Source organism: Oncorhynchus kisutch, linkage group LG29 (genome assembly GCF_002021735.2).
Source record: "Oncorhynchus kisutch isolate 150728-3 linkage group LG29, Okis_V2, whole genome shotgun sequence".
In the NCBI taxonomy this organism is placed as follows: Eukaryota; Metazoa; Chordata; class Actinopteri; order Salmoniformes; family Salmonidae; genus Oncorhynchus; species Oncorhynchus kisutch.
The window spans coordinates 36,044,800-36,071,952 of NC_034202.2; the positions used below are offsets into that span (position 1 = coordinate 36,044,800).

The following is a 27,153-nucleotide window of genomic DNA, read 5'->3' on the forward strand; positions in this document are numbered from 1 at the left end:
GTAGTGCTCAGGCAAGAGGCTTGCGGGCATACATATACCCGTAGTATATACTCTGTCTATGCACACTAGGTAAGACCTGACCAGACCACCCCCTGTATTTTGGTTAGTGCACCATGGATTGGAATCCGTTGTGGACTGTAGCCCCTGCCACATGTGGTGGGTGTCGGAGCCTGTAAAATAGGATTCCACCTTATTTCTATCAAATCAAAATGTTTTTGTCACATACACATGTTTAGCAGATGTTATTGCGGGTGTAGTGAAATGCTTGTGTTTCTAGCTCCAACAGTGCAGTAATATCTAACAATTCACAACTGTACACACAATACACACAACCTAAAATATTAATAATGGAATTAAGGAATATATAAATATTAGGATGAGCAATGTTGGAGTGGCATAGACTAAAACAGAATAGAATACAGTATATACATATGAGATGAGTAAAGCAAAAGTATGTAAACATTATTAGAGTGACTAGTGTTCTATTATTAAAGTGACCAGTGATTCCATGTCTATGTGTATATGGGTCAGCAGCCTCTAAGGGGCAGGTTTACGTAACCGGGTGGATGCCGCCTAGTGATGGCTATTTAACTGTCTGGTGGCCTTGAGATAGACTGTTTTTCAGTCTCTTGGTCCCAGCTTTGATGCACCTGTACTGACCTCGCCTTCTGGATGATAGCGGGGTGAACAGGCAGTGGCGTAGGTGCTTTTTGTCCTTGATGATCTTTTTGTCCTTCTTGTGACATCGGGTGATGTAGGTGTCCTTGAGGGCAGGTAGTTTGCCCCCGGTGATGAGTTGGGCGAACCGCATCACCCTCTGGAGAGCACTGCTGTTTCAGCCGGCGCTACTGATGCACTAGGCGGTGACACAGACTGACAGGATGCTCTCAATTGTGCATCTGTAAAAGTTTGCGAGGGCTCCAGGTGCCAAGGCAAATTTCCTCAGCCTCCCGAGGCCGAAGAAGCACCGTTGCGCCCTCCTTACCACACTGTCTGCGTGGGTGGACCACCCCAGATCATCAGCGATGTGTAATCAGAGGAACTCAAAGCTTTTCACCAGCTCCACTTCGGTCCCATCTATGTATTGTCCTTTTGCTTGTTTGATGACTGTGGAGGTCATAGTGGTTCTTCTTGTTCCTGTCCTCAACCATAACCATATTATACAACATTCACCATATGATCTGACAACTCCCTCGGCTAGTAGAAGGTTCAACCATAACCATATTATACAACATTCACCATAAGATCTGACAACTCCCTCGGGTAGTAGAAGGTTCAACCATAACCATATTATACAACATTCACCATAAGATCTGATAACTCCCTCGGCTAGTAGAAGGTTCAACCATAACCATATTATACAACATTCACCATAAGATCTGACAACTCCCTCGGCTAGTAGAAGGTTCAACCATAACCATATTATACAACATTCACCATAAGATCTGACAACTCCCTCGGGTAGTAGAAGGTTTAACATTTGATCAGCAGATATTCCTAGATGGGTGAACAATGGGTCGACACTTCGAGTCAGCACACCAGTTGTTGTTGATGAAGAGGCAAACACTTCCCCCTCTCGATTTCCCTGATTCCACTGTCCTGTCCGCACGGTGAAGGGAGAATCCATCGAGTTGGATAGCCATGAGGGGTATCTTGTCTGAGAGCCGTGTTTCAGAAAAGCAAAGAATATTGCATTCGAGAATCCGCAAACGCAGGTCAACCATCTTGGCCAGTAGAATGGAGAGAAGGTGTGGTCTGTTTTCCCTTTGCCATAATGTCGCCAGGATCCCCCATCTCATATGTTGATATCACTGTCATTCTTATATAGCCATAAAGGCAAGCATAAAGGCAAGCATTAATAGGTATCCATCAGACTCTACTTCCTAATGTTCTCTGCAGAGTTCTTCTTGTCACTTGTGTGTCCTTTTGTGTGTCCTGTTGTGTGACCTGTTGTGTGACCTGTTGGGTAATCTGTTGTGTGATCTATTGGGTAATCTGTTGGGTGACCTGTTGGGTAATCTGTTGGGTAATCTGTTGGGTAATCTGTTGGGTAATCTGTTGTGTGATCTGTTGGGTAATCTGTTGGCTAATCTGTTGTGTGACCTGTTGTGTGACCTGTTGGATGACCTGTTGTGTGTGTCCTGTTGTGTGACCTGTTGTCATGTTGTCTTGCATCTTCATTTAATTTTTTAAATTCCTCCAAAGGCCAATACTGTGAACTGAAGAAGTGAACAAATTGTGTGTTACGGCCTTCATTGGCCCATAGACTTCACCAGGCCTCCTAGACTTCACTAGGCCTACTAGACTTCACTCGGCCAGTGCTGAGTTTGTCGCCCTCTATCGGTATTAGGTCTGGGTGCATGCAGTTCATCTCAGCTCAGCACTGGTCTGGAGCCGCGCGCAGCTGTCAAACCGAACTAGGACAGATGATAGTTTGTAACGGAGTGACAGTTGTTCGGTTGTGCCACTGACTGGCGGAGTAGCCCACGGAATTTATGTCGGCCTGTTACCAAGTCTCACACTGGATAGTTTAGGAAATGGCTGCCAAATTTTGACAGCAGCCTTGGAAAACAAAGTGTATTGGCCCACATTTGGAAAAGAATATGTTTTAATCGTCTAAATAATTTATTCATGGCCATAGCATATCTGACAGTTTATAAGTAGACTATAGTTTACGAACATGGCAGATGTTCGTCTAAGTTTTAATGTAACCCCCTCTTCCTCTTCACGCGCTTGTGTGGCACAGCCTAGCCAGTGACCACCTGACTCCTGCGCGCGATCGCAGCTCAACCTATAGCTCTGTCCCAGGCATACGAGAGATAGCCAGACAGGGCCTTTCGAAAATAGACGGGACCACTTTGACCCCTTTCCCATATCCCCTCCCTCCGCTCCTTCTCTCTCTGTCCTCCTTTCAGACCCCCTCCCTTCTTGCTCGTCTCGCCGCGTCATAGTTGTACCTCGCGCCCGCCGCCAAGTCCGCACCAAGTGTACAAAACTGGACCACAGAGAACCAGAGAAAACACTCCAATAAGCACGGCGCGTTACCGAGAACAGAAAACTACCAAGGGAAGGGGGAGTGGAGAATTCGGAGGGCGAACGACCGGTGGGAATACCCAACAAATACCGAGCTGAGTGAGTTGCCTCAATTGACCTAAAGCAGCCGTGTTCTACTATAATTAATAACGTCAATAACCGTCGACGCCGCAGTTGAATGCTGCGACAGCTTCTTTTACCGCATTGCCAGTGTGTGCGTAATGCTGGGAAAGTCATAGAGTGTGACAATGTGACTGCGCACTTTTTTATCCACGGACAGTGTCGATCTTTAAGTTGTGACTGCTGAACCAAATGGAGCACGTTGTGCAGGGCCGGAGGGGAGGGGGGGGGGGGGGGTTGCCCCCATTCTTTCCTTATAGGGGTAACATTATTAGGCTACTGTGGTAGGTTTCCAGATGTGTGCGTGCTTGCGCGTAAGAGCTTAAGGATTGTGTGCGTGCGTGTAGTCGCCAATATTCTTGTTATTGACAGATCAGGGAGATCTGTTTCATTTTCCTATTTGGGATGGTTAGGCCCTCTCCCCAGAGCTCCAGAGTGGTAAGGGTAGGGCTGGGGTTAGAGCTGGGGGTGGGAACGGACAGTTTGGCATGTCTATATTAGGAAAGTGACCATGTCATTCTTTTGCTCTGTCTGGAGAGCCATGCCAGAACAGAGCAGAGAATATAAGAGCTAAGGCCTATCACAGCGACAGACAGACAGAGATAGACAGTGGGAAAGACAGGCAGACATTACAGACAAACAGAACTTGTCTGTACTGTAATGGAGGTGGTTGAATGCATTGATTGTTAGTCTCTCTGGATAAGAGCGTTCCCTAGGTGGTAACAATGTAAATTGAATGTAAATGTAATGGTTTCTGGGATATGAACAAACATGCAGTAATGGAAATCTATGCATTACTACTGTTATGATACTGTTTAATAAAGAGTAGGCCTACCTTATTATACTGTTCTAAACGGTTTAACGAGTAGGCCTACCTTATTATACTGTTCTAAACGGTTTAAAGAGTAGGCCTACCTTATTAAACTGTTCTAAACGGTTTAAAGAGTAGGCCTACCTTATTATACTGTTATAAACGGTTGAAAGAGTAGGCCTACCTTATTATACTGTTCTAAACGGTTTAAAGAGTAGGCCTACCTTATTATACTGTTCTAAACGGTTTAACGAGTAGGCCTACCTTATTATACTGTTCTAAACGGTTTAACGAGTAGGCCTACCTTATTATACTGTTCTAAACGGTTTAAAGAGTAGGCCTACCTTATTATACTGTTCTAAACGGTTTAAAGAGTAGGCCTACCTTATTATACTGTTATAAACGGTTTAACGAGTAGGCCTACCTTATTATACTGTTCTAAACTGTTTAAAGAGCAGGCCTACCTTATTATACTGTTCTAAACGGTTTAAAGAGCAGGCCTACCTTATTATACTGTTATAAACTGTTTAAAGAGTAGGCCTACCTTATTATACTGTTCTAAATGGTTTAAAGAGTAGGCCTACCTTATTATACTGTTCTAAACGGTTTAAAGAGTAGGCCTACCTTATTATACTGTTCTAAACGGTTTAAAGAGTAGGCCTACCTTATTATACTGTTATAAACTGTTTAAAGAGTAGGCCTACCTTATTATACTGTTCTAAACGGTTTAAAGAGTAGGCCTACCTTATTATACTGTTATAAACTGTTTAAAGAGTAGGCCTACCTTCTTATACTGTTCTAAACGGTTTAAAGAGTAGGCCTACCTTATTATACTGTTCTAAACGGTTTAAAGAGTAGGCCTACCTTATTATACTGTTATAAACGGTTTAAAGAGCAGGCCTACCTTATTATACTGTTCTAAACGGTTTAAAGAGTAGGCCTACCTTATTATACTGTTCTAAACGGTTTAAAGAGTAGGCCTACCTTATTATACTGTTCTAAACGGTTTAAAGAGTAGGCCTACCTTATTATACTGTTCTAAACGGTTTAAAGAGTAGGCCTACCTTATTATACTGTTATAAACTGTTTAAAGAGTAGGCCTACCTTATTATACTGTTATAAACAGTTTAAATAGTAGGCCTACCTTATTATACTGTTCTAAACGGTTTAAAGAGTAGGCCTACCTTATTATACTGTTATAAACTGTTTAAAGAGTAGGCCTACCTTATTATACTGTTATAAACAGTTTAAATAGTAGGCCTACCTTATTACAGTGATATAAACTGTGTCACCTGTACACCCTAAAGATAGCAGTAAAACATGCAGAAGACTTGATTTGATTTAAGACTTACTCCAAACTTTGCTTGTCTATTAATAAAGATAACTTATTGTGATAGAGTTTGGTAACTAAGAGTGGATCTTTGTGGATTTAACATTTCCTGTACCAGCATCAGTTCATTCAGAAATGTGTCCAACAACAAGCGCAGAACACTATAACGTATTCTCATCTCAGGTAGCTCTAGTGGTTAGGGCATTGGGCAAGTAATTGGAAGGTTGCTGGTTCGAGTCCCGAGCTGACAAGGTAAAAATCTGTCGTTCAGCCCCTGAGCAAGGCAGTTAACCCACTGCCAAAGATTCAGTTGGGTTAAACGAGGAAGACACATTTCAGTTGAATACAGTCAGCTGACTAGGTCTTTCTCTCTGTATTACACTCTATTACACTGTATTACACTCTGTTGCACTTTTTTACACCCTATTGCACTCTGTTACACCCTATCTGTTACACTCTGTTACACTCTATTACACTCTGTTACACCCTATCTGTTACACTCTATTACACCCTATTACACTCTGTTACACCCTATTACACTCTGTTACACTCTTTTACACTCTGTTACACTCTATTATACTCTGTTACACCCTATTACACTCTGTTACACCCTATTATACTCTGTTACACCCTATTACACTCTGTTACACCATATTACACTCTGTTACACCCTAGTACACTCTGTTACACCCCATTACACTGTACTACACTATTATACTCACACTATATTACCCTCTGTTACACACTATTTTTCTCTATTTACACTCTGTTACACTCTATTTACACTCTATTACACTCTTTTACACTGCATTACACTCTATTATTCTCACACTATAATACACTCTGTTACACTCTATTACACTCTGTTACACTCTTTTACACTCTGTTACACTCTATTATACTCACACTATATTACACTCTTTTATACTCACACTATATTACCATCTGTTACACTCGATTATACTCACGCTATATTACCATCTGTTACACTCTATTATACTCACACTATATTACACTCTATTTACACTCTATTACGCTCGGTTACACTATTTACACTCTACTATACTCTATTTACTCTATTACACTCTTTTACACTCTATTACACTCAGTTACACTCTATTTACACTCTATTACACTCACACTATATTACCCTCTTACACTCTATTTACACTCAGGTACACTCTATTTACACTCTATTACACTCTTTTACACTGTTTTACACTCTATTATACTCACACTATATTACCCTCTTACACTCTATTTACACTCTATTTACACACTGGTACACTATTACACTATTACACTCTGTTACACTCTATTTACACTCTATTACACTCTGGTCACATTTCTTATGATAACCGTGTCATGTTGCTGAGTAGAGCTGGGATCAGGACAGAGACCTAGAGACCTTTTGTATGTGGTGTATGTGGTGACTGGAATTCCCTGATAACACACACCCCAGAAACAAGCGGAACTAAGGCCTATCAGTTCATCCACCCTATCAACTGTCGGGTCGTGTAATGCTGCATGCACACACACACACACACACACACACACACACACACACACACACACACACACACACACACACACACACACACACACACACACACACACGCACACACACACACACACACACACACACACACACAGTGGTAAAATCATAAAGCACTTGGGTGAGCACATATTTGGCTGTTTCCTTGGAAACAGATTAAGCCAGTTGTGGATTTACAGGTAGTTTCAATGGTTTCTAGTCTTGGGCTACTTTTTCGGCATCTATCTGATAGTAAGAGCTCGTATTAGAGATACATTATTGAAGAAGGGCAAGTTGTTCCTGTAGACTGAGGTTAATTGAGTCAATATCAGAAGCATGTTTACACCAAGGACTAATGGTTGACAGAACTGGTTTGTTCATCTTCAGTTGTCCAGTGGAGCCACAGCATTCTATGCTGCTATGTGTATTTGTTTGGCAATGTTGCGGTCTTCATTGAGGCTCCAAAAAGGTCTCCCATCTCCAAAAATCCCAACAGCATAACTTGACTTTCTTCTTTTACTACAGCATTTTATTTCACCTTTCAGAGAGATTGCTCAGGTCCTAATTCTCCTGGGCTCCTGTCTGCAGGGGCAGCTGGGTAATTTTGGATATGGGTTTTAGTGCCAGCCTATGGCCTTTCTTCTGTATGTGTGTGTTCATGTCCACGCACCCTTCATTTCCTTATATACAGGAAATATTCTGTTTATCACAGATGTACATATTAACCAACAGTACTTACTTCTATATAGTATTACGTTACATACAGACTACTGCAGTTTGAGTTTATATCGTGTCTTAATGCTTTACTCATTTATCTTGTGGTCTGATCCCATATCTTCATCAGCTGTGTTTGTGTGTGTGTCTGTGTGTCTGTATCTGTGTGTGTGTATGTGAGTGTATGTGCGCATGTGGGTGTTTGTGTGTGTGTCTGTGTGTCTGTATCTGTGTGTATGTGAGTGTACGTGGCATGTGGGTGTTTGTGTGGGACAATCACACTATTAATATCTGTGCTGATGGATCATCAGAGATCTAGAATGTGTCTCCTGTGTTTTCACGGCTTACATTGTTCTGGCCCGTTGCCCCGGACAATAACATGACAACAGTACATCAGCAACAGACACATAACAACTCAACAATGTTAAATTACTATCAGCAACAGACACAACAACTCAACACTGTTATATTGCTAATCAGCAACAGACACATAACAACTCAACTTGACTTTTGACGACACTTCCATCCTAAAATACCATCGTGTGTGTTTCGCAGAATGCCAAGAGTCATAGCTTATCAATGGAAGAGGTGAGATCAGTCCCATGATTCACATAATTTAAGTTGGATTGATATTACTTCTCTTGGTCAATAAGAATTTCATGATCTCTTGAATGATTGATTAAATGCTTGATTGATTGACATTGCATATCTGTAATTGTCACTTCCTCACTAAATCATGTTTCCCTCCTTCACTCACTCTTCTTTTCTCTCTCTCCCCTCCCCACCTCTCTCCCATCCTTTTCTTCCCCACTCTCATTCTTCCTCTCTCCATCTCTCTCCATCTCTCTGCCCCCCCTCGTCGCCCCTCGCTCACTCTGCCTCACTCCATCTCTCTGTTACCCCACACCCCTCTCATCGTCGCCTCACTCTTCCTCACTCCATCGCTCTGTCCCCCCCCACACCCCTCTCCTCGTCACCCCCGCTCTCACTCTTCCTCACTCCATCGCTCTGTCCCCCCACACACCCCTCTCTCACTCTTCCTCACTCCATCTCTCTTTCCTCCCGTCGCTCCCTCGTCGCCCCATCTCTCTCCATCTTTACCCCCTCCCTTCTTTGTTTCCATAGCGATGAGTCGCAGCATCGTACGACAGAGTAAGTTCCGGCACGTCTTCGGACAGGCGGGGAAGACGGAGCAGGGCTATGATGACATACGCGTTTCCAAGGTGACGTGGGACAGCTCGTTCTGTGCCGTCAACCCAAAGTTCCTGGCCGTCATTGTGGAGTCCAGCGGGGGCGGAGCCTTCCTCGTCCTGCCCCTCTCTAAGGTAAGTCAGCCCTTAAAGGGGCAATCTGGGATTCAAACAACAACAAAGTAGACACCCTGATAGCTAAGGGATGGTGCTGGAGGTCAGTCAAACCTTAACTTGTTATGGCTGGGGGCAGTATTGAGTAGCTTGGATGAATAAGGTGCCCAGAGTAAACTGCCTGCTACTCAGTCCCAGTTGCTAATATATGCCTAATATTACTAGATTGTGATAGAAATCACTCTGAAGTTTCTAAAACTGTTTGAATGATGTCTGTGAGTATAACATAACTCATATGGCAGGCGAAAACCTGGGGAAAAATCCAACCAGGAAGTGGGAAATGTGTAGTTTTTCAGCTCTTTGCCTATCGAATATACAGTGTCTATGGGGTCAAATTGCACTTCCTATGGCTTCCACTAGATGTCAACAGTCTTTAGAACCTTGTTTGATGCTTCTACTGTGAAGTGGTGGGGAATGAGAGGGGATTGAGTCAGAGGTCTGCCAGAGAGGCATGAGCTGACCACGTGCGTTCACGTGAGAGTTAGCTTGAGTTCCATTGCATTTCTGAAGACAAAGGAATTCTCCGGTTGGAACATTATTGAAGATTTATGATAAAAACATCCTAAAGATTGATTCTATAAATCATTTGACATGTTTCTACGAACTGTAATATAACTTTTTTAAACTTGTCGTCTGAACTAAGCGTTCACGCATTGTGCATTTGGATTACTGGGCTAAACGGGCAAACAAAAAGGAGGTATTTGGACATAAATTATGGACTTTACCGAACAAATCAAACATTTATTGTGGAACTGGGATTCCTGGGAGTGCATTCTGATGAAGATCATCAAAGGTAAGTTAATATTTATAATGTTATTTCTGACTTCTGTTGACTCCACAACATGGCGGATATCTGTATGGCTTGATTTGTTGTCTGAGAGCTGTACTCAGATTATTGCATGGTGTGCTTTTTCGGTAACGCTTTTTTAAAATCTAACACAGCGGTTGCATTAAGGAGAAGTGTATCTATAATTCCATGCATAATAGTTGTATCTTTTATCAATGTTTATTATGAGTATTTCTGTAAATTGATGTGGCTCTCTGCAAAATCACTAAACATAACGAGCCAATGTAAACTCAGATTTTTGTATAGAAATATGAACTTTATCGAACAAAACATACATGTATTGTGTAACATGAAGTCCTATGAGTGTCATCTGATGAAGATCATCAAAGGTTAGTGATTCATTTTATCTCTATTTCTGCTTTTTGTGACTCCTCTCTTTGGCTGGAAAAATGGCTGTGTTTTTCTGTGACTTAGGCGCAGACCTAACATAATCGTTTGGTTTGCTTTCGTCGTAAAGCCTTTTTGAAATCAGACACTGTGGTGGGAGTAACAACAAGTTTATCTTTAAAATGGTGTAAAATACGTCTATGTTTGAGGAATTTTAATTATGAGATTTCTGTTGTTTTGAATTTGGCGCCTTGCACTTTCACTGGCTGTCGTCATATCGATCCCGTTAGCGGGATTCAAGCCATAAGAAGTTTTAAAAGGGTATTCTGCAATTGCTACATCAATTTTTTTTTTACTTATAAATTAATGACATATTCCCATTGACTCTTGAAGAATATTACTTATAAATGCCTCATGACCCAGTTCAACTGTCGTAGCCCATCAGAACCAAAAATATAAGCTTGTTGTAGTCCAATGTTTGTAAACAAAGTATACTTTTTTCCCCCCAAACACACCATATAGCTTCAAAACCTGGTTAAAACTATAATTTTGATATCATGGATGGTCTGTCTATGCATCCATAGTCATCTATGAATTTGAGCGTGACATTCCTCAGTTTTTTACAGAAACAGAGACAAGATGGTGGCTTTTGTTATTGTTTCAACTGCTGATTGTCGCTTGATCTGTTTTTGACCTTTGCCTGTATATTTGAACTTATCCTGAAAGTCGTCTGTCATCCATGGTTTGGATTTGTTTCAAAAGCCACTACCAGTACTAACTTAACTTAATAGCCACTGCCAACCAAATGGGAGTGATAGGGAAAACTCAGGGACAAGTTCGAATCAGCAAAACACAATGCACCGACATCGCACTGTACTTGACTTTTAAAGGTGATTTATGCTTCAGCTGATATCCATTTCATTTACAGCGAATGTGATCTCTGCTAAAGTCAGGAAAATGGCCTTTAAAAGTCAAGTGCAGTGCGATGTCAGTTTGTTTGAATCCCAGCCTTGGTTTGAAGTTCCTCAGAGGTGATTTAACTAAATATTTTGAACACAATGAGCTTTCTGTGTTGGGCAGTTGAATTGGACTGTGTTGTCAGATATATACATCTCAGTGAACTTCTATAGTACAAGCTAAGTCTTAGGTCCCAGATTGTGTTAAAATGTCAGAGTGGTGTGTTACCTTTCTCTAGTCTAGCTGATATGCCTGATGGGAACAGCGTTCACTGTGTGAGCATGATTGAGGTCAATTGACATGTTATATATTCAGTCAATATTGTGTTTATGTGTGAGAGTTCACTTCCAATCAGTGGCATAACAGGACCCTCCCGCAAGGTGCGAGCAAGGCCCCCCCCCAAAATGTTATTTTTACAATTCTTTTGGTGGATTTATTTTGCCATGGGGCAAAGAGAGCAATTTGCAATTTCATAGCTATTGTCATGTTATTTTGCCATGAGGCTGAGAGAAAATGAATTCTCTCTCTCTCTCTCTCTCTCTCTCTCTCTCTCTCTCTCTCTCTCTCTCTCTCTCTCTCTCTCTCTCTCTCTCTCTCTCTCTCTCTCTCTCTCTCTCTCTCTCTCTCTCTCTCTCTCTCTCTCTCTCTCTCTCTCTCTCTCTCTCTCTCTCTCTCTCTCTCTCTCTCTCTCTCTCTCTCTCTCTCTCTCTCTCTCTCTCTCTCTCTCTCTCTCTCTCTACCCCCCTTGCTCTCCCCGAGTCTCACGTTTCGCCCTTCTCTCTACCCCCCCTGCTCTCCCCGAGTCTTACGTTTCGCCCTTCTCTCTACCCCCCTGTTCTCCCCGAGTCTCACGTTTCGCCCTTCTCTCTACCCCCCCTGTTCTCCCCGAGTCTCACGTTTCGCCCTTCTCTCTACCCCCCCTGTTCTCCCCGAGTCTCACGTTTCGCCCTTCTCTCTACCCCCCCTGCTCTCCCCGAGTCTCACGTTTCGCCCTTCTCTCTACCCCCCCTGCTCTCCCCGAGTCTCACGTTTCGCCCTTCTCTCTACCCCCCCTGCTCTCCCCGAGTCTCACGTTTCGCCCTTCTCTCTACCCCCCCTGCTCTCCCCGAGTCTCACGTTTCGCCCTTCTCTCTTGGGCCAGATTCACCAAGTGTTTTCTTTGTGTACCAGAGCAAAGTTCTGCACCAGTTTCTTTCCACGGGAAATAACACACAGAAACAATAGAACATAATAAATATGTAAAAAGGAGACAAGGAAATCATCTAGATAGATAAGCATGAAACTGTGTTTACTATACTTATCTCACTCCCCTCTGAAACAAGATGACAGGTGGAACCTTTGCACCTGGCGGGAACCGAGCGTTTAGTCTGGCCGTAAGTACCCTGCTCTCTCCCCAGGATACACTGGAGGGGATTGTTCCTACCACCGACTGAAAGCTCAGACTAACTAACCACCTGTTTAGTAAAACCTGCCAAGACAAGATAGATACTTAGAGGATTTACAAAGTTCTAGACTGGTAAGATAATAGTTGCCATTCTTTCGAGGTTTAGTTAGATGTTTATATTAGTGTTTGCCTCGTGATGAAGGCAGCTTATTGTCTAACAGTTAGCTGATTACAGTAACAGATGTATTGCATCGCAGCAGTAGAGTTCCAAGCAAACTGCCTTGTTGTTCTTTCTGTGTTTAATAACAGGGAACGTTTGGTGCCCTTCGTTGAGTGTCCTTGCTAGGGGAAGAATTCAGCTGGAACTCTTGAAGTTGTTGTTATCTGAGTTCTCGTGTGTTTCCCTAGAGGACAAAGCTCCCGATGTGTTACTGTCAGTTCTGCACAGGCCTTGCTCTCTTCACAGTCTATCCACACACAGCAAGGTGTTACTGTCAGTTCTGCACAGGCCTTGCTCTCTTCACAGTCTATCCACACACAGCAAGGTGTTACTGTCAGTTCTGCACAGGCCTTGCTCTCTTCGCAGTCTATCCACACACAGCAAGGTGTTACTGTCAGTTCTGCACAGGCCTTGCTCTCTTCGCAGTCTATCCACACACAGCAAGGTGTTACTGTCAGTTCTGCACAGGCCTTGCTCTCTTCGCAGTCTATCCACACACAGCAAGGTGTTACTGTCAGTTCTGCACAGGCCTTGCTCTTTTCGCAGTCTATCCACACACAGCAAGGTGTTACTGTCAGTTCTGCACAGGCCTTGCTCTCTTCACAGTCTATCCACACACAGCAAGGTGTTACTGTCAGTTCTGCACAGGCCTTGCTCTCTTCGCAGTTTATCCACACACAGCAAGGTGTTACCTGAAGCAGGATTTCCCTACCTTCACTTCCCCCCGCCTGAAGGCGTCCGCATGCTTCCCAGACAAAACAGTTCGGAAGAGTTTGTGCATGAAGAGTGCATATACTGTAGCATGATGACATTTTGGGACGTTTTTGTTTGTTTTGGAATTCAGTGAGTCAAAAACAAACTGTTCGGCTTTTCGGGCAGACAACATTTTCTATTGAGGGAAGACGGAGTTCGGAGCCGACGTCAACGCCCCATTGTCGGTGATTGGTCAACAGTAGGGATTCTTCAATAAAGTCTTTGTTGTCATTAGGGTTGCACATTTTGGGGAATATTCAGAGGTGGACACTTTCTGTGGGAATTAACTGGAATATATGGGAATTAATGGAAATAATGGAAATATATGGAAATATATGCAAATAATATTAATACCATTTAAATGTAGATGTTTTTTTGCATTGCGTATATTTACCATATCATATGGAGACAGAAACATAAACCTTTTACCTTTTCATACGTAGACATAGTATTTCTCTTTTCAACAAAAGCCATTTGTTATGTTTTTCCTGCCATTGTATTTATAAATATTGCTACAGGCCTAGGCATATTGAACTGCTTTCCACTGCCTGCTGCAACTCAACAATCAGCTATTTGCCACGCGCTGCCCAAATTGCGCGTTTAAAGCAATTAAAGAAGCAAATGATCCTCTGTGGCCAAATCATGCTCTCTGGTGTAGAATTTTGAATTTATTAATGAATTAATTAATGCATATGCATGAGTATTTATATAGCTAATCTTTGCAAATGTAATAAAATGTACTTCAGGGGGACGGTTATCTTCCCCTAGCCTATTGGAGGTGCTGCCTATGCTGTCCAATGTGAATGTAACAGGTGCATAACACAGAACTGTCTCTGATCACTGCTGAGATAAAGGCACGCGGGCTAGTAGCTTCCCTCCGAGCGATGCTCTGCATGGTCCTAAAGCCAGCCTTTCAATACACGAAACAGTCATTGCATTTTAATCTGGATTTTAATTACTTTTACATTGTTGGTCTTGAGCTACGGTATGGCGACTGCCACTGGGCACAGACGTCAGTTCAGCGTATGGTTTTGATTTACATTTGGTTGAGTTGTCAACTAACGTGAATTCAACGTAACAATAACAAAACATGTCACCATGTCATTGGATTTAGGTGTCACGTTCTGACCTTAGTTCCTTTGTGATGTCTTTGTTTTAGTATGGTCAGGGCGTGAGTTGGGTGGGCAGTCTGTTCTTTTTTCTATGATTTGGTATTTCTGTGTTTGGCCTAGTATGGTTCTTAATCAGAGGCAGCTGTCAATCGTTGTCCCTGACTGAGAACCATACTTAGGCAGCCTGTTTTCCCCCTTGAGGTGTGGGTGATTATATTTTCTGTTGTGTGTCTTCACCAGACAGGACTGTTTCGTTGTAGTTTCAGTCTTTCACTTGGTTGTTTTGTATTTCAGTGTTCAGTTTGATTCATTAAATATTAACATCATGAACACAAACCACGCTACGCTTTGGTCCTCACCTTCTTCAACCAACAACGGCTGTGACATTAGGTTAAAAGTTGGGCGAAAAAATACTAAATTCCCTTTACTTTTTTCAAATCCAATTAGTTTTCCACGTTGATTCAAAGTTATCACATTTATGTTTTGGTTGAAATGACTTATAAAAACGACGTTGGTTCAACCAGTGTTTGCCTAGTGGGATACCCTGCCGTACCCAGTGGGATACCCTGCCGTACCCAGTGGGATACCCTGCCGTACCCAGTGGGATACCCTGCCGTACCCAGTGGGATACCCTGCCGTACCCAGTGGGATACCCTGCCGTACCCAGTGGGATATCCTGCCGTACCCAGTGGGATACCCTGCCGTACCCTGCGGGATACCCTGCCGTACCCAGCGGGATACCCTGCCGTACCCAGCGGGATACCCTGCCGTACCCAGTGGGATACCCTGCCGTACCCAGTGGGATACCCTGCCATACCTGCCGTACCCAGGTGACATCCCTGATTCCTTGGGGGCCGTAGAGATTCTCACAAAAGTTCACTCTACCGGGGCTCCCGAGTGGCACGGCTGTCTAAGGCACTGCATCTCAGTGCTAGAGGCGTCACTACAGACAGACACCCTGGTACAAACACCCTGGTACAGACACCCTGGTACAGACACCCTGGTACAGAGACCCTGGTACAGAGACCCTGGTACAGAGACCCTGGTACAGACACCCTGGTACAGACACCCTGGTACAGACACCCTGGTACAGAGACCCTGGTACAGAGACCCTGGTACAGAGACCCTGGTACAGACACCCTGTCTATCTATTAGTGAAAAACAGACAGACAAAGAGAGCGAGGCGGAGAGTGAGAGAGAGAAAGAGAGGAACACTGCCGCTACCTCGCTCTCCAACCAAGGTGTGTGAATTGAGGAGCGAACTGAAATGACTGAATATCCTGTTCACTTCAGAGTGAGGAGAGTTATATATATATATTAGAGCGCTGGACAGACAGAGGGAAGAGGAGTGGGAGAGACATGGTTATACTGTATATTAGAGGGCTGGACAGACAGAGGGAAGAGGAGTGGGAGAGACTTGGTTATACTGTATATTAGAGGGCTGGGAAGAGGAGTGGGAGAGTGGGAGAGACATGGTTATACTGTGGAGTCCGATTCCCTTAATAAAGATGAGAAAAAATGACTATAAAATAAATATAAATACTGAGCTATATTGTATTTTATTTAAAAAAAAGTTGTATTATATTATACTAATACAATTGCTCAGAGAAAGAGTTTGTTTTACAAGTAATATTTTTCTTCTCAAAAAGCTAGGGGTGATCATTTTTGACACCCCTGTTTTCAATACCTTTCAACACATCACCTTGTGAGGATCAATGAGTTGGAGAACCCATTGGAAGGGATCGTAGACCATTCCTCCATACAGAATCCTTCCAGATCCTTGATATCCTTCGTCTGCACTTATGTTCTACACTCTTCACTTCAAACCACAGGTTTTCAATAGGTTTCAAGTCCAGAGACTGAGATGGCCATTACAAAATGCTGATTTTGTGTCCAGTTAACCATTTCTTTTGTGGATTTTGATGTGTGCTTGGGGTTATTGTCTTGCTGGAAGATCAACATGTGGCCATGTTCCAGCCTCCTGGCAGAGGCCACCAGGTTTTTGGCTAAAATGTCCTGGTACTGGGTCAAGTTTCTGATGTCCTTAACCATAACATCATAGATCCACCAACATATTTTACAGTAGGTTTGAGGTTATTTTCTGCATTCTCATCTCGACAAACTCACCACTGACCAAAGAGCTGTATTTTCACGTCATCCCACAAACGTAAAAGCCTGGAGTTTAACTAAGCAGTGTTGGGACTTGGATTGGAACCAGTGCTGTGGTCAGATGACATGAAAATAGAGCCCTCTGGCCACGCCCACTAGTGGTGGGTTTGGCGTCGAAATGATTACCTGTTAAACAAAATATCTTTCTGTGGGAAATGGTATTGGTATAAAATAATATAGTTTCCCCATTTTGTTGAGGATACAATATAATTCAGTATCTGCATTATTTTATACAGTCTGTTATGCTAATCTTTATCAAGAGTGCCAATCATTTCAGACCCCACTGTACATTAGAGGGCTGGAGAGTCAGTCTATATATATCTGTGCTGCTCTCCATCCATCATGCTCAGGGTCCGAGCCAAAAGAAAAACTCCCCTTTCAACACCTCATCAGACTGCTATAAATACACACCTCAGGGTGGTAGGATGTGTGTATGTATGTGCGTGTGCGTGTATACGTGCGTGGGTATATGTGTGACGGGGTTGAGAGACGCGTGGTTCAAATTAACGGAACAGGAAGTGGTGAAATAGCACAGGAAGTGACATCATTGGTCAGGAATGCACATGTTCCTGGTGTGGGTTTCAGGCATGGCTAAAATAAAGAAGTGTAGTATGTGAAATGGTGTACGATGCGTTGTGTAGTTCAGTCTTTGTTGTCAGTCCCGCTGTGCAGATGATCAGATGTTTAACAGCTCAGGAACCACATCATTATTATATAGCTTTCTCCTAAGATGTGGGGCATAACTTCTACATTTGTATTGTTATAGCTATCTCCTAAGATGTGGGGCATAGCATCTACATTTGTATTGCTGTTGCTAAAATATAGAGTTTTTCTAACTAGACTGTACACTGTGTATATTGCAGTGTAATGTGATGCTGTCTGCCTGTCTGTCCTGTCCTATGTGATGTAGATGGGTCGTCTGGATAAGAACCACCCGTTGGTGACTGGCCATACTGGGCCCGTCTTGGACATCGACTGGTGCCCTCACAACGACAACATCCTGGCATCCTGCTCAGAAGACACCACAGCCATGGTAAGGCTGGCAGTGTGTGTGTGTGTGTAATATCATAGGAAAACATTATAATGTATCAACTGTCAGTGTTTTTAAGAACTGTCCCTGGTCTGCTGTTCATCTAACGATCTGTTAAACCAAAGGTCCTGACTCTCCGTAGTCAGTAATGAGCCCATGAGGTTTATTATAGGACTGTAGTGTGGGATGTTAGCCTCGGTGTCCTGCCTAAATGCCTCACTTATAACAAGGGCTGAGGACTCAGGTTTGGTGTGTGTGGGAAAATAGAAAGGTGGGTGGTGTTAGGGGGACAGCGTGGTAGGTGGAGGGAAGGGGTGCTGCCTGCAGAGGGATGGGGTGTGTGTGTGGGGGGGGGGGGGGGTTGTTGGGGTAACGGCTGGTTGGTATTTATAAACATGTGTTAACACAGCTCCCCTGAATACCCTTCTGCCTCATCCACCAATCAGATGACAGAGCCTCTCAGGATGAGCAGGGATGAGATATCAAAGCTGTGTGTGTGCGTGTGTCTGTGTGTGTTTACAAGGAATGTGGTTTATCAGACCTAGTGCTACTGTCCACCAAGACCTTGCATCACAAGGGTAGCACAAGGACAAGTGTGTGTGTGTGTGTGTGTGTGTGTGTGTGTGTTTTCTCTTGCGTTCTGGTTTTATCAAAGAGGGAACGTGTTGATGCAAACAAGGGATTTTGTGATAAAGAACACATATAGCATATATTACAGTGAAATCAAGCTAAAGGAGTAGATATCATATGATGATACAGTCAGTAGGATTCAAACCGGAGGTTCTGTCTTGTAATGGCTGCTTGTGTGAACTAATGATGTACAGCACTGGCTGTTTATGATGCCATGTGTTACTACACTGATGCCTTTGTGTGTTCTGGAAATGGGATAGAGTGTCGGTCGGTCGGTCTGTCGCGGTCGGTCGGTCGCAGCTCTCTTCAGGTCATTGACCAGGTCCTGCCGTGTAGTTATGGGCTGATCCCTCACTTACCTCATGATCATTGATGCCCCACGAGGTGAGATCTTGCATGGAGCCCCAGACCGAGGGTGATTGACCGTCATCTTGAACTTCTTCCATTTTCTAATAATTGCGCCAACAGTTGTTGCCTTCTCACCAAGCTGCTTGCCTATTGTCCTGTAGCCCATCCCAGCCTCGTGCAGGTCTACAATTTAACCCTGATGTCCTTACACAGCTCTCTGGTTTTGGCCATTGTGGAGAGGTTGGAGTCTGTTTGATTCAGTGTGTGGATAGGTGTCTTTTATACAGGTAACGAGTTCAAACAGGTGCAGTTAATACAGGTAATGAGTGGAGAACAGGAGGGATTCTTAAAGAAAAACTAACAGGTCTGTGAGAGCTGGCATTCTTACTGGTTGGTAGGTGATCAAATACTAATGTCATGCCATAAAATGCAAATTAATTACTTAAAAATCATACAATGTGATTTTCTGGATTTTTGTTTTAGATTCCGTCTCTCACAGTTGAAGTGTACCTATGATAAAAATTACAGACCTCTACATGCTTTGTAAGTAGGAAAACCTGCAAAATCGGCAGTGTATCAAATACTTGTTCTCCCCACTGTAGATAGCAGCTGTCCAGGCTTGACATTGTGACCAGAGAAGAAGGCCTTAGCTGTAATGTCATCCTTTGGATTTCACAGACAAAAAGACATGGCTTACTGGGCCAGCTATCTTGGCTATCATTAGAGTGTGATTATGTGTGTGTGAAGGGGGGAGAGAGTGTGTGCTTATGTTTGAAAACACACACACACACACACCAAAAATTGGTGAGGGGGGGTGGTTGGAGTAGCACATTTAATTGAATTAGTATGGGAAAATGTTCTCTAAGATATAGTACTGGAATTAGGTCATAGCAATGTTCTTTGTGTCCCAATGTGTAACGGTATTATGTGTCCCCCTGTTCCCCTGTAGGTGTAACGTTGTATTGTGTCCTTGTGTAGCTGTAACATTGTATTGTGTCCATGTGTAGGTGTAACATTATTATGTGTCCCCCTGTATGTATAACATTGTATTGTGTCCCTGTGTAGGTGTAACATTATTATGTGTCCCCCTGTATGTATAACATTGTATTGTGTCCCTGTGTAGGTGTAACATTATTATGTGTCCCCCTGTATGTATAACATCGTATTGTGTCCCTGTGTAGGTGTAACATTATTATGTGTCCCCCTGTATGTATAACATGGTATTGTGTCCCTGTGTAGGTGTAACATTATTATGTGTCCCCCTGTATGTATAACATTGTATTGTGTCCCTGTGTAGGTGTAACATTATAATGTGTCCCCCTGTATGTATAACATTGTATTGTGTCCCTGTGTAGGTGTAACATTATTATGTGTCCCCCTGTAGCTGTAACATTGTATTGTGTCCATGTGTAGGTGTAACATTGTATTGTGTCCATGTGTAGGTGTATCATTTTATTGTGTCCCCCTGTAGCTGTAACATTGTATTGTGTCCATGTGTAGGTGTAACATTATTATGTGTCCCCCTGTAGCTGTAACATTGTATTGTGTCCATGTGTAGGTGTAACATTATTATGTGTCCCCCTGTAGCTGTAACATTGTATTGTGTCCATGTGTAGGTGTAACATTGTATTGTGTCCATGTGTAGTTGTAACATTGTATTGTGTCCATGTGTATGTATAATATTGTATTGTCTCCCTGTGTAGGTGTAACATTGTATTGTGTCCCCCTGTAGCTGTAACATTGTATTGTGTCCATGTGTATGTATAACATTGTATTGTGTCCATGTGTAGGTGTAACATTGTATTGTGTCCATGTGTAGCTGTAACATTGTATTGTGTCCCTGTGTAGGTGTAACATTATTATGTGTCCCCCTGTATGTGTAACATTGTATTGTGTCCATGTGTAGGTGTAACATTGTATTGTGTCCATGTGTAGGTGTAACATTATTATGTGTCCCCCTGTATGTATAACATTGTATTGTGTCCCTGTGTAGGTGTAACATTATTATGTGTCCCCCTGTATGTATAACATTGTATTGTGTCCCTGTGTAGGTGTAACATTGTATTGTGTCCCCATGTAGCTGTAACATTGTATTGTGTCCATGTGTAGGTGTAACATTATTATGTGTCCCCCTGTAGCTGTAACATTGTATTGTGTCCCTGTGTAGGTGTAACATTATTATGTGTCCCCCTGTATGTATAATATTGTATTGTCTCCCTGTGTAGGTGTAACATTGTATTGTGTCCCCCTGTAGCTGTAACATTGTATTGTGTCCATGTGTAGGTGTAACATTGTATTGTGTCCATGTGTAGGTGTAACATTGTATTGTGTCCATGTGTAGGTGTAACATTATTATGTGTCCCCCTGTATGTATAACATTGTATTGTGTCCCTGTGTAGGTGTAACATTATTATGTGTCCCCCTGTATGTATAACATTGTATTGTGTCCCTGTGTAGGTGTAACATTATTATGTGTCCCCCTGTATGTATAACATTGTATTGTGTCCTTGTGTAGCTGTAACATTGTATTGTGTCCCTGTGTAGGTGTAACATTATTATGTGTCCCCCTGTATGTATAACATTGTATTATGTCCCTGTGTAGGTGTAACATTGTATTGTGTCCCCATGTAGCTGTAACATTGTATTGTGTCCATGTGTAGGTGTAACATTTTATTGTGTCCATGTGTAGGTGTAACATTGTATTGTGTCCCTGTGTAGGTGTAACATTATTATGTGTCCCCCTGTAGCTGTAACATTGTATTGTGTCCATGTGTAGTTGTAACATTGTATTGTGTCCATGTGTAGGTGTAACATTGTATTGTGTCCATGTGTAGGTGTAACATTATTATGTGTCCCCCTGTATGTATAACATTGTATTGTGTCCCTGTGTAGGTGTAACATTATTATGTGTCCCCCTGTATGTATAACATTGTATTGTGTCCCTGTGTAGGTGTAACATTATTATGTGTCCCCCTGTATGTATAACATTGTATTGTGTCCATGTGTAGGTGTAACATTGTTATGTGTCCCCCTGTAGCTGTAACATTGTATTATGTCCCTGTGTAGCTGTAACATTGTATTGTGTCCCTGTGTAGGTGTAACGTTATTATGTGTCCCCCTGTAGCTGTAACATTGTATTATGTCCATGCGTAGCTGTAACAATAGAATGGGTGTCTCCATTCAAGTTAATGATGGCATAATGGGTGGACTGGCGGCCATGTTTGGGTGTACCCATAGGAGCAAAGCAGGAAGTAAAAGCTACAGTAGGTTGAAGACCTAGAGAATGATAGAGGCCTCTAGTGGCCAGAAGACCGTTATAGCATGGGCAGTGTCATTGAGGACTTACACCATGGCATATATCATTATATTATATTATTAAAGTAGTCAACTGGGATGGGATTCCTATGGGTTATAGCCTAAATGGCACGGCCCATGCTGTCACAGACACTATAATGGCACAGATATAAAAATGAGTCCTCTATCTATCTCTATGGTTGAAAATGACTAAGGTGAAGACAACGAGACCTCTCATCCAATGGGTTTTGAGAGGGAGGTGAGAAAGGAGGAGAGAAGACGTGAGGAATATGATCTATCTCTATGGTTGAAGATGACTAAGGTGAAGACAATGAGACCTCTTATCTATCTCTATGGTTGAAGATGACTAAGGTGAAGACAACGAGACCTCTCATCCAATGGGTTTTGAGAGGGAGGTGAGAAAGGAGGAGAGAAGACGTGAGGAAAATTTGTTACCTTCAGCCGAGAGTAAAAGCAGGAAGTCAATCTGGGGTGGCAGCGTAGCCTAGTGGTTAGAGCATTGGGCTAGTAACCGGAAAGGTTGCAAGTTCGAATCCCCAAGCTGATAAGGTACAAATCTGTCGTTCTGCCCCTGAACAAGACACTTAACCCACTGTTCCTAGGCCGTCATTGAAAATAAAAATGTGTTCTTAACTGACTTAGTTAAATAAAGGTAAAAAAAAAAATCTGTGCTGAAATTTGTTGAATCAACTCAACTAACATTACAAAAAATACATTGCATGAGCCGCATCATTTAAAGGAATATTCTACATTACCATGGAAATTATTGTGTCACAAAACCAAGCAGCCATTTGCGAATGTACCCGTGATACTGTATATAATGACGAGATGATCTCCGCCTTAACAATGGGAGACGTTGTCCCAAATAGCGGGGAGGCAGGTGATCTGCTTTTCGCTACATTCCCACGTGGACAAATTTTGACGGGAGGGGATCCTCTTCGCTCCGCCTCTTCCTCACTGCCATAAGTCAACTCATACATAAATATAGATATGGCATATCTCCATGAGTCTACCAGTCAAATTGCCAGGCTTAGAGGATCCAAGACCGTTCTAGTTATTCTATTTCTATGCGTGTAACGTTGTTATGTGTCATCCTTTAGGCGTGTAACATTATGTGTCATCCTTTAGGCGCGTAACGTTGTTATGTGTCATCCTTTAGGCGTGTAACATTATGTGTCATCCTTTAGGCGCGTAACGTTGTTATGTGTCATCCTTTAGGCGTGTAACGTTATGTGTCATCCATTAGGTCTGTAACATTATGTGTCATCCTTTAGGCGTGTAACGTTGTTATGTGTCATCCTTTAGGCGCGTAACGTTGTTATGTGTCATCCTTTAGGCGCGTAACGTTGTTATGTGTCATCCTTTAGGCGCGTAACGTTGTTATGTGTCATCCTTTAGGCGCGTAACGTTATGTGTCATCATTTAGGCGTGTAACGTCGTTATGTGTCATCATTTAGGCGTGTAACGTCGTTATGTGTCATCCTTTAGGCGTGTAACGTTGTTATGTGTCATCCTTTAGTCGCGTAACGTTGTTATGTGCCATCCTTTAGGCGCGTAACGTTGTTATGTGTCATCCTTTAGGCGCGTAACGTTGTTATGTGTCATCATTTAGGCGTGTAACGTCGTTATGTGTCATCATTTAGGCGTGTAACGTCGTTATGTGTCATCATTTAGGCGTGTAACGTCGTTATGTGTCATCCTTTAGGCGTGTAACGTCGTTATGTGTCATCCTTTAGGCGTGTAACGTCGTTATGTGTCATCATTTAGGCGTGTAATGTCGTTATGTGTCATCATTTAGGCGTGTAACGTCGTTATGTGTCATCCTTTAGGTTTGTAACATTGTTATGTGTCATCCTTTAGGCGTGTAACGTTGTGTCATCCTTTAGGCGTGTAACGTTATGTGTCATCCTTTAGGCGTGTAACGTTGTTATGTGTCATCCTTTAGGCGTGTAACATTATGTGTCATCCTTTAGGTATGTAACATTGTGTCATCCTTTAGGCGTGTAACGTTGTTATGTGTCATCCTTTAGGTCTGTAACGTTATGTGTCATCCTTTAGGTGTGTAACATTGTTATGTGTCATCCTTTAGGCGTGTAACGTTATGTGTCATCCTTTAGGCGTGTAACGTTGTTATGTGTCATCCTTTAGGCGTGTAACGTTATGTGTCATCCTTTAGGCGTGTAACGTTATGTGTCATCCTTTAGGTCTGTAACATTATGTGTCATCCTTTAGGCGTGTAATGTTGTTATGTGTCATCCTTTAGGTCTGTAACGTTATGTGTCATCCTTTAGGTGTGTAACATTATGTGTCATCCTTTAGGTGTGTAACATTGTTATGTGTCATCCTTTAGGTGTGTAACGTTGTTATGTGTCATCCTTTAGGCTCGTAACGTTGTTATGTGTCATCCTTTAGGTGTGTAACGTTATGTGTCATCCTTTAGGCGTGTAACGTTGTTATGTGTCATCCTTTAGGCATGTAACGTTGTTACGTGTCATCCTTTAGGTCATGTAACGCTGTTATGTGTCATCCTTTAGGTCGTGTAACGTTGTTATGTGTCATCCTTTAGGCGCGTAACGTTATGTGTCATCCTTTAGGCGTGTAACGTTATGTGTCATCCTTTAGGTCTGTAACATTGTGTCATCCTTTAGGCGTGTAACGTTGTTAGTTGTCATCCTTTAGGTCTGCAACATTATGTGTCATCCTTTAGGTGTGTAACGTTATGTGTCATCCTTTAGGTGTGTAACGTTATGTGTCATCCTTTAGGCGTGTAACGTTGTTATGTGTCATCCTTTAGGTGTGTAACGTTGTTATGTGTCATCCTTTAGGCGCGTAACGTTGTTATGTGTCACCCTTTAGGTCGTGTAACATTGTTATGTGTCATCCTTTAGGCGTGTAACATTATCTGTCATCCTTTAGGTCGTTATGTGTCATTCTTTAGGTCGTGTAACGTTGTTATGTGTCATCCTTTAGCCGTGTAACGTTGTTATGTGTCATCATTTAGGCGTGTAACGTCGTTATGTGTCATCCTTTAGGCTCGTAACGTTGTTATGTGTCATCCTTTAGACGTGTAACGTTGTTATGTGTCATCCTTTAGGTGTGTAACGTTGTTATGTGTCATCCTTCAGGCGCGTAACGTTGTTATGTGTCATCCTTTAGGTCGTGTAACATTGTTATGTGTCATCCTTTAGGCGTGTGACGTTATCTGTCATCCTTTAGGTCGTTATGTGTCATTCTTTAGGTCGTGTAACGTTGTTATGTGTCATCCTTTAGCCGTGTAACGTTGTTATGTGTCATCATTTAGGCGTGTAACGTCGTTATGTGTCATCCTTTAGGCTCGTAACGTTGTTATGTGTCATCCTTTAGACGTGTAACGTTATGTGTCATCCTTTAGGCATGTAACGTTGTTACGTGTCATCCTTTAGGTCATGTAACGTTGTAACGTGTCATCCTTTAGGTCGTGTAACGTTGTTATGTGTCATCCTTTAGGTCGTGTAACGTTGTTATGTGTCATCCTTTAGCCGTGTAACGTTGTTATGTGTCATCCTTTAGGTGTGTAACGTTGTTATGTGTCATCCTTTAGGCGCGTAACGTTGTTATGTGTCATCCTTTAGGTCGTGTAACATTGTTATGTGTCATCCTTTAGGCGTGTGACGTTATCTGTCATCCTTTAGGTCGTTATGTGTCATTCTTTAGGTCGTGTAACGTTGTTATGTGTCATCCTTTAGCCGTGTAACGTTGTTATGTGTCATCCTTTAGGCGTATAACGTTATGTGTCATCCTTTAGGTCTGCAACATTATGTGTCATCCTTTAGGCGTGTAACGTTGTTATGTGTCATCCTTTAGGTCTGTAACGTTATGTGTCATCCTTTAGGTGTGTAACGTTATGTGTCATCCTTTAGGCGTGTAACGTTGTTATGTGTCATCCTTTAGGTGTGTAACGTTGGTATGTGTCATCCTTTAGGCACGTAACGTTGTTATGTGTCACCCTTTAGGCCATGTAACGTTGTTATGTGTCATCCTTTAGGCGTGTAACGTTATGTGTCATCCTTTAGGTCGTGTAACATCGTTATGTGTCATCCTTTAGGTGTGTAACGTCGTTATGTGTCATCCTTTAGGTCGTGTAACGTTGTTATGTGTCATCCTTTAGCCGTGTAACGTCGTTATGTGTCATCATTTAGGCGTGTAACGTCGTTATGTGTCATCCTTTAGGCTCGTAACATTGTTATGTGTCATCCTTTAGACGTGTAACGTTATGTGTCATCCTTTAGGCGCGTAACGTTGTTATGTGTCATCCTTTAGGCGTGTAACGTTGTTATGTGTCATCCTTTAGCCATGTAACGTTGTTATGTGTCATGCTTTGGGTCGTGTAACATTGTTATGTGTCATCCTTTAGGCGTGTGACGTTATCTGTCATCCTTTAGGTCGTTATGTGTCATCCTTTAGGCGTGTAACGTTGTTATGTGTCATCCTTTAGGTGTATAACGTTGTTATGTGTCATCCTTTAGGTGTATAACGTTGTTATGTGTCATCCTTTAGGCGTGTAACGTTGTTATGTGTCATCCTTTAGGCGTGTAACGTTGTTATGTGTCATCCTTTAGGCTCGTAACGTCGTTATGTGTCATCCTTTAGGTGTATAACGTCGTTATGTGTCATCCTTTAGGTGCGTACCGTTGTTATGTGTCATCCTTTAGGCGTGTAACGTTATGTGTCATCCTTTAGGCGTGTAACGTTGTTATGTGTCATCCTTTAGGCGTGTAACGTTATGTGTCATCCTTTAGGCGTGTAACGTTGTTATGTGTCATCCTTTAGGCGTGTAACGTTGTTATGTGTCATCCTTTAGGCGTGTAACGTTATATTGTTGGGTGAAGTTCATATATTCACTCTGGCCATCTACTCCGATTTCAGAGCACTCTCATCTAACTGTGCCTGGAGCGCAGAATAACTGATGAATTTGTAAACACCCGTTGAATATGGCCAGTGCCAGTAAATGTCGGCAAAAAAAATTGTAATTCAATTGTTGCCAGCAGCACAGTTACAGTCACCAACACTGAAAAACATGATAACTGCTAGGATGAGTAAAATGGTCAGAGTGAGGTGTTTTCTCTCATTTGTGTCTGGAAATAGCTAGCCAACGTTAGCCAGTTAGCTTGGATGC

The 27,153-nt window shown here is 42.5% G+C and overlaps 1 protein-coding gene across 1 annotated transcript in view; it reads left to right on the forward strand.

Moving 5' to 3' along the window:
- Nucleotides 1-2,830: 2,830 nt before the first annotated feature.
- Nucleotides 2,831-27,153, forward strand: part of LOC109874381 (coronin-6-like) — a 31,012-nt gene continuing 6,689 nt past the window's right edge. The window contains exons 1-3 of the mRNA XM_020466264.2: nucleotides 2,831-3,132; nucleotides 8,668-8,867; nucleotides 17,586-17,708. Coding sequence (XP_020321853.2) covers nucleotides 8,670-8,867; nucleotides 17,586-17,708 — 321 coding nt within the window. The 5' untranslated portion in view covers nucleotides 2,831-3,132; nucleotides 8,668-8,669. The remainder of the gene's footprint in view (nucleotides 3,133-8,667; nucleotides 8,868-17,585; nucleotides 17,709-27,153) is intronic.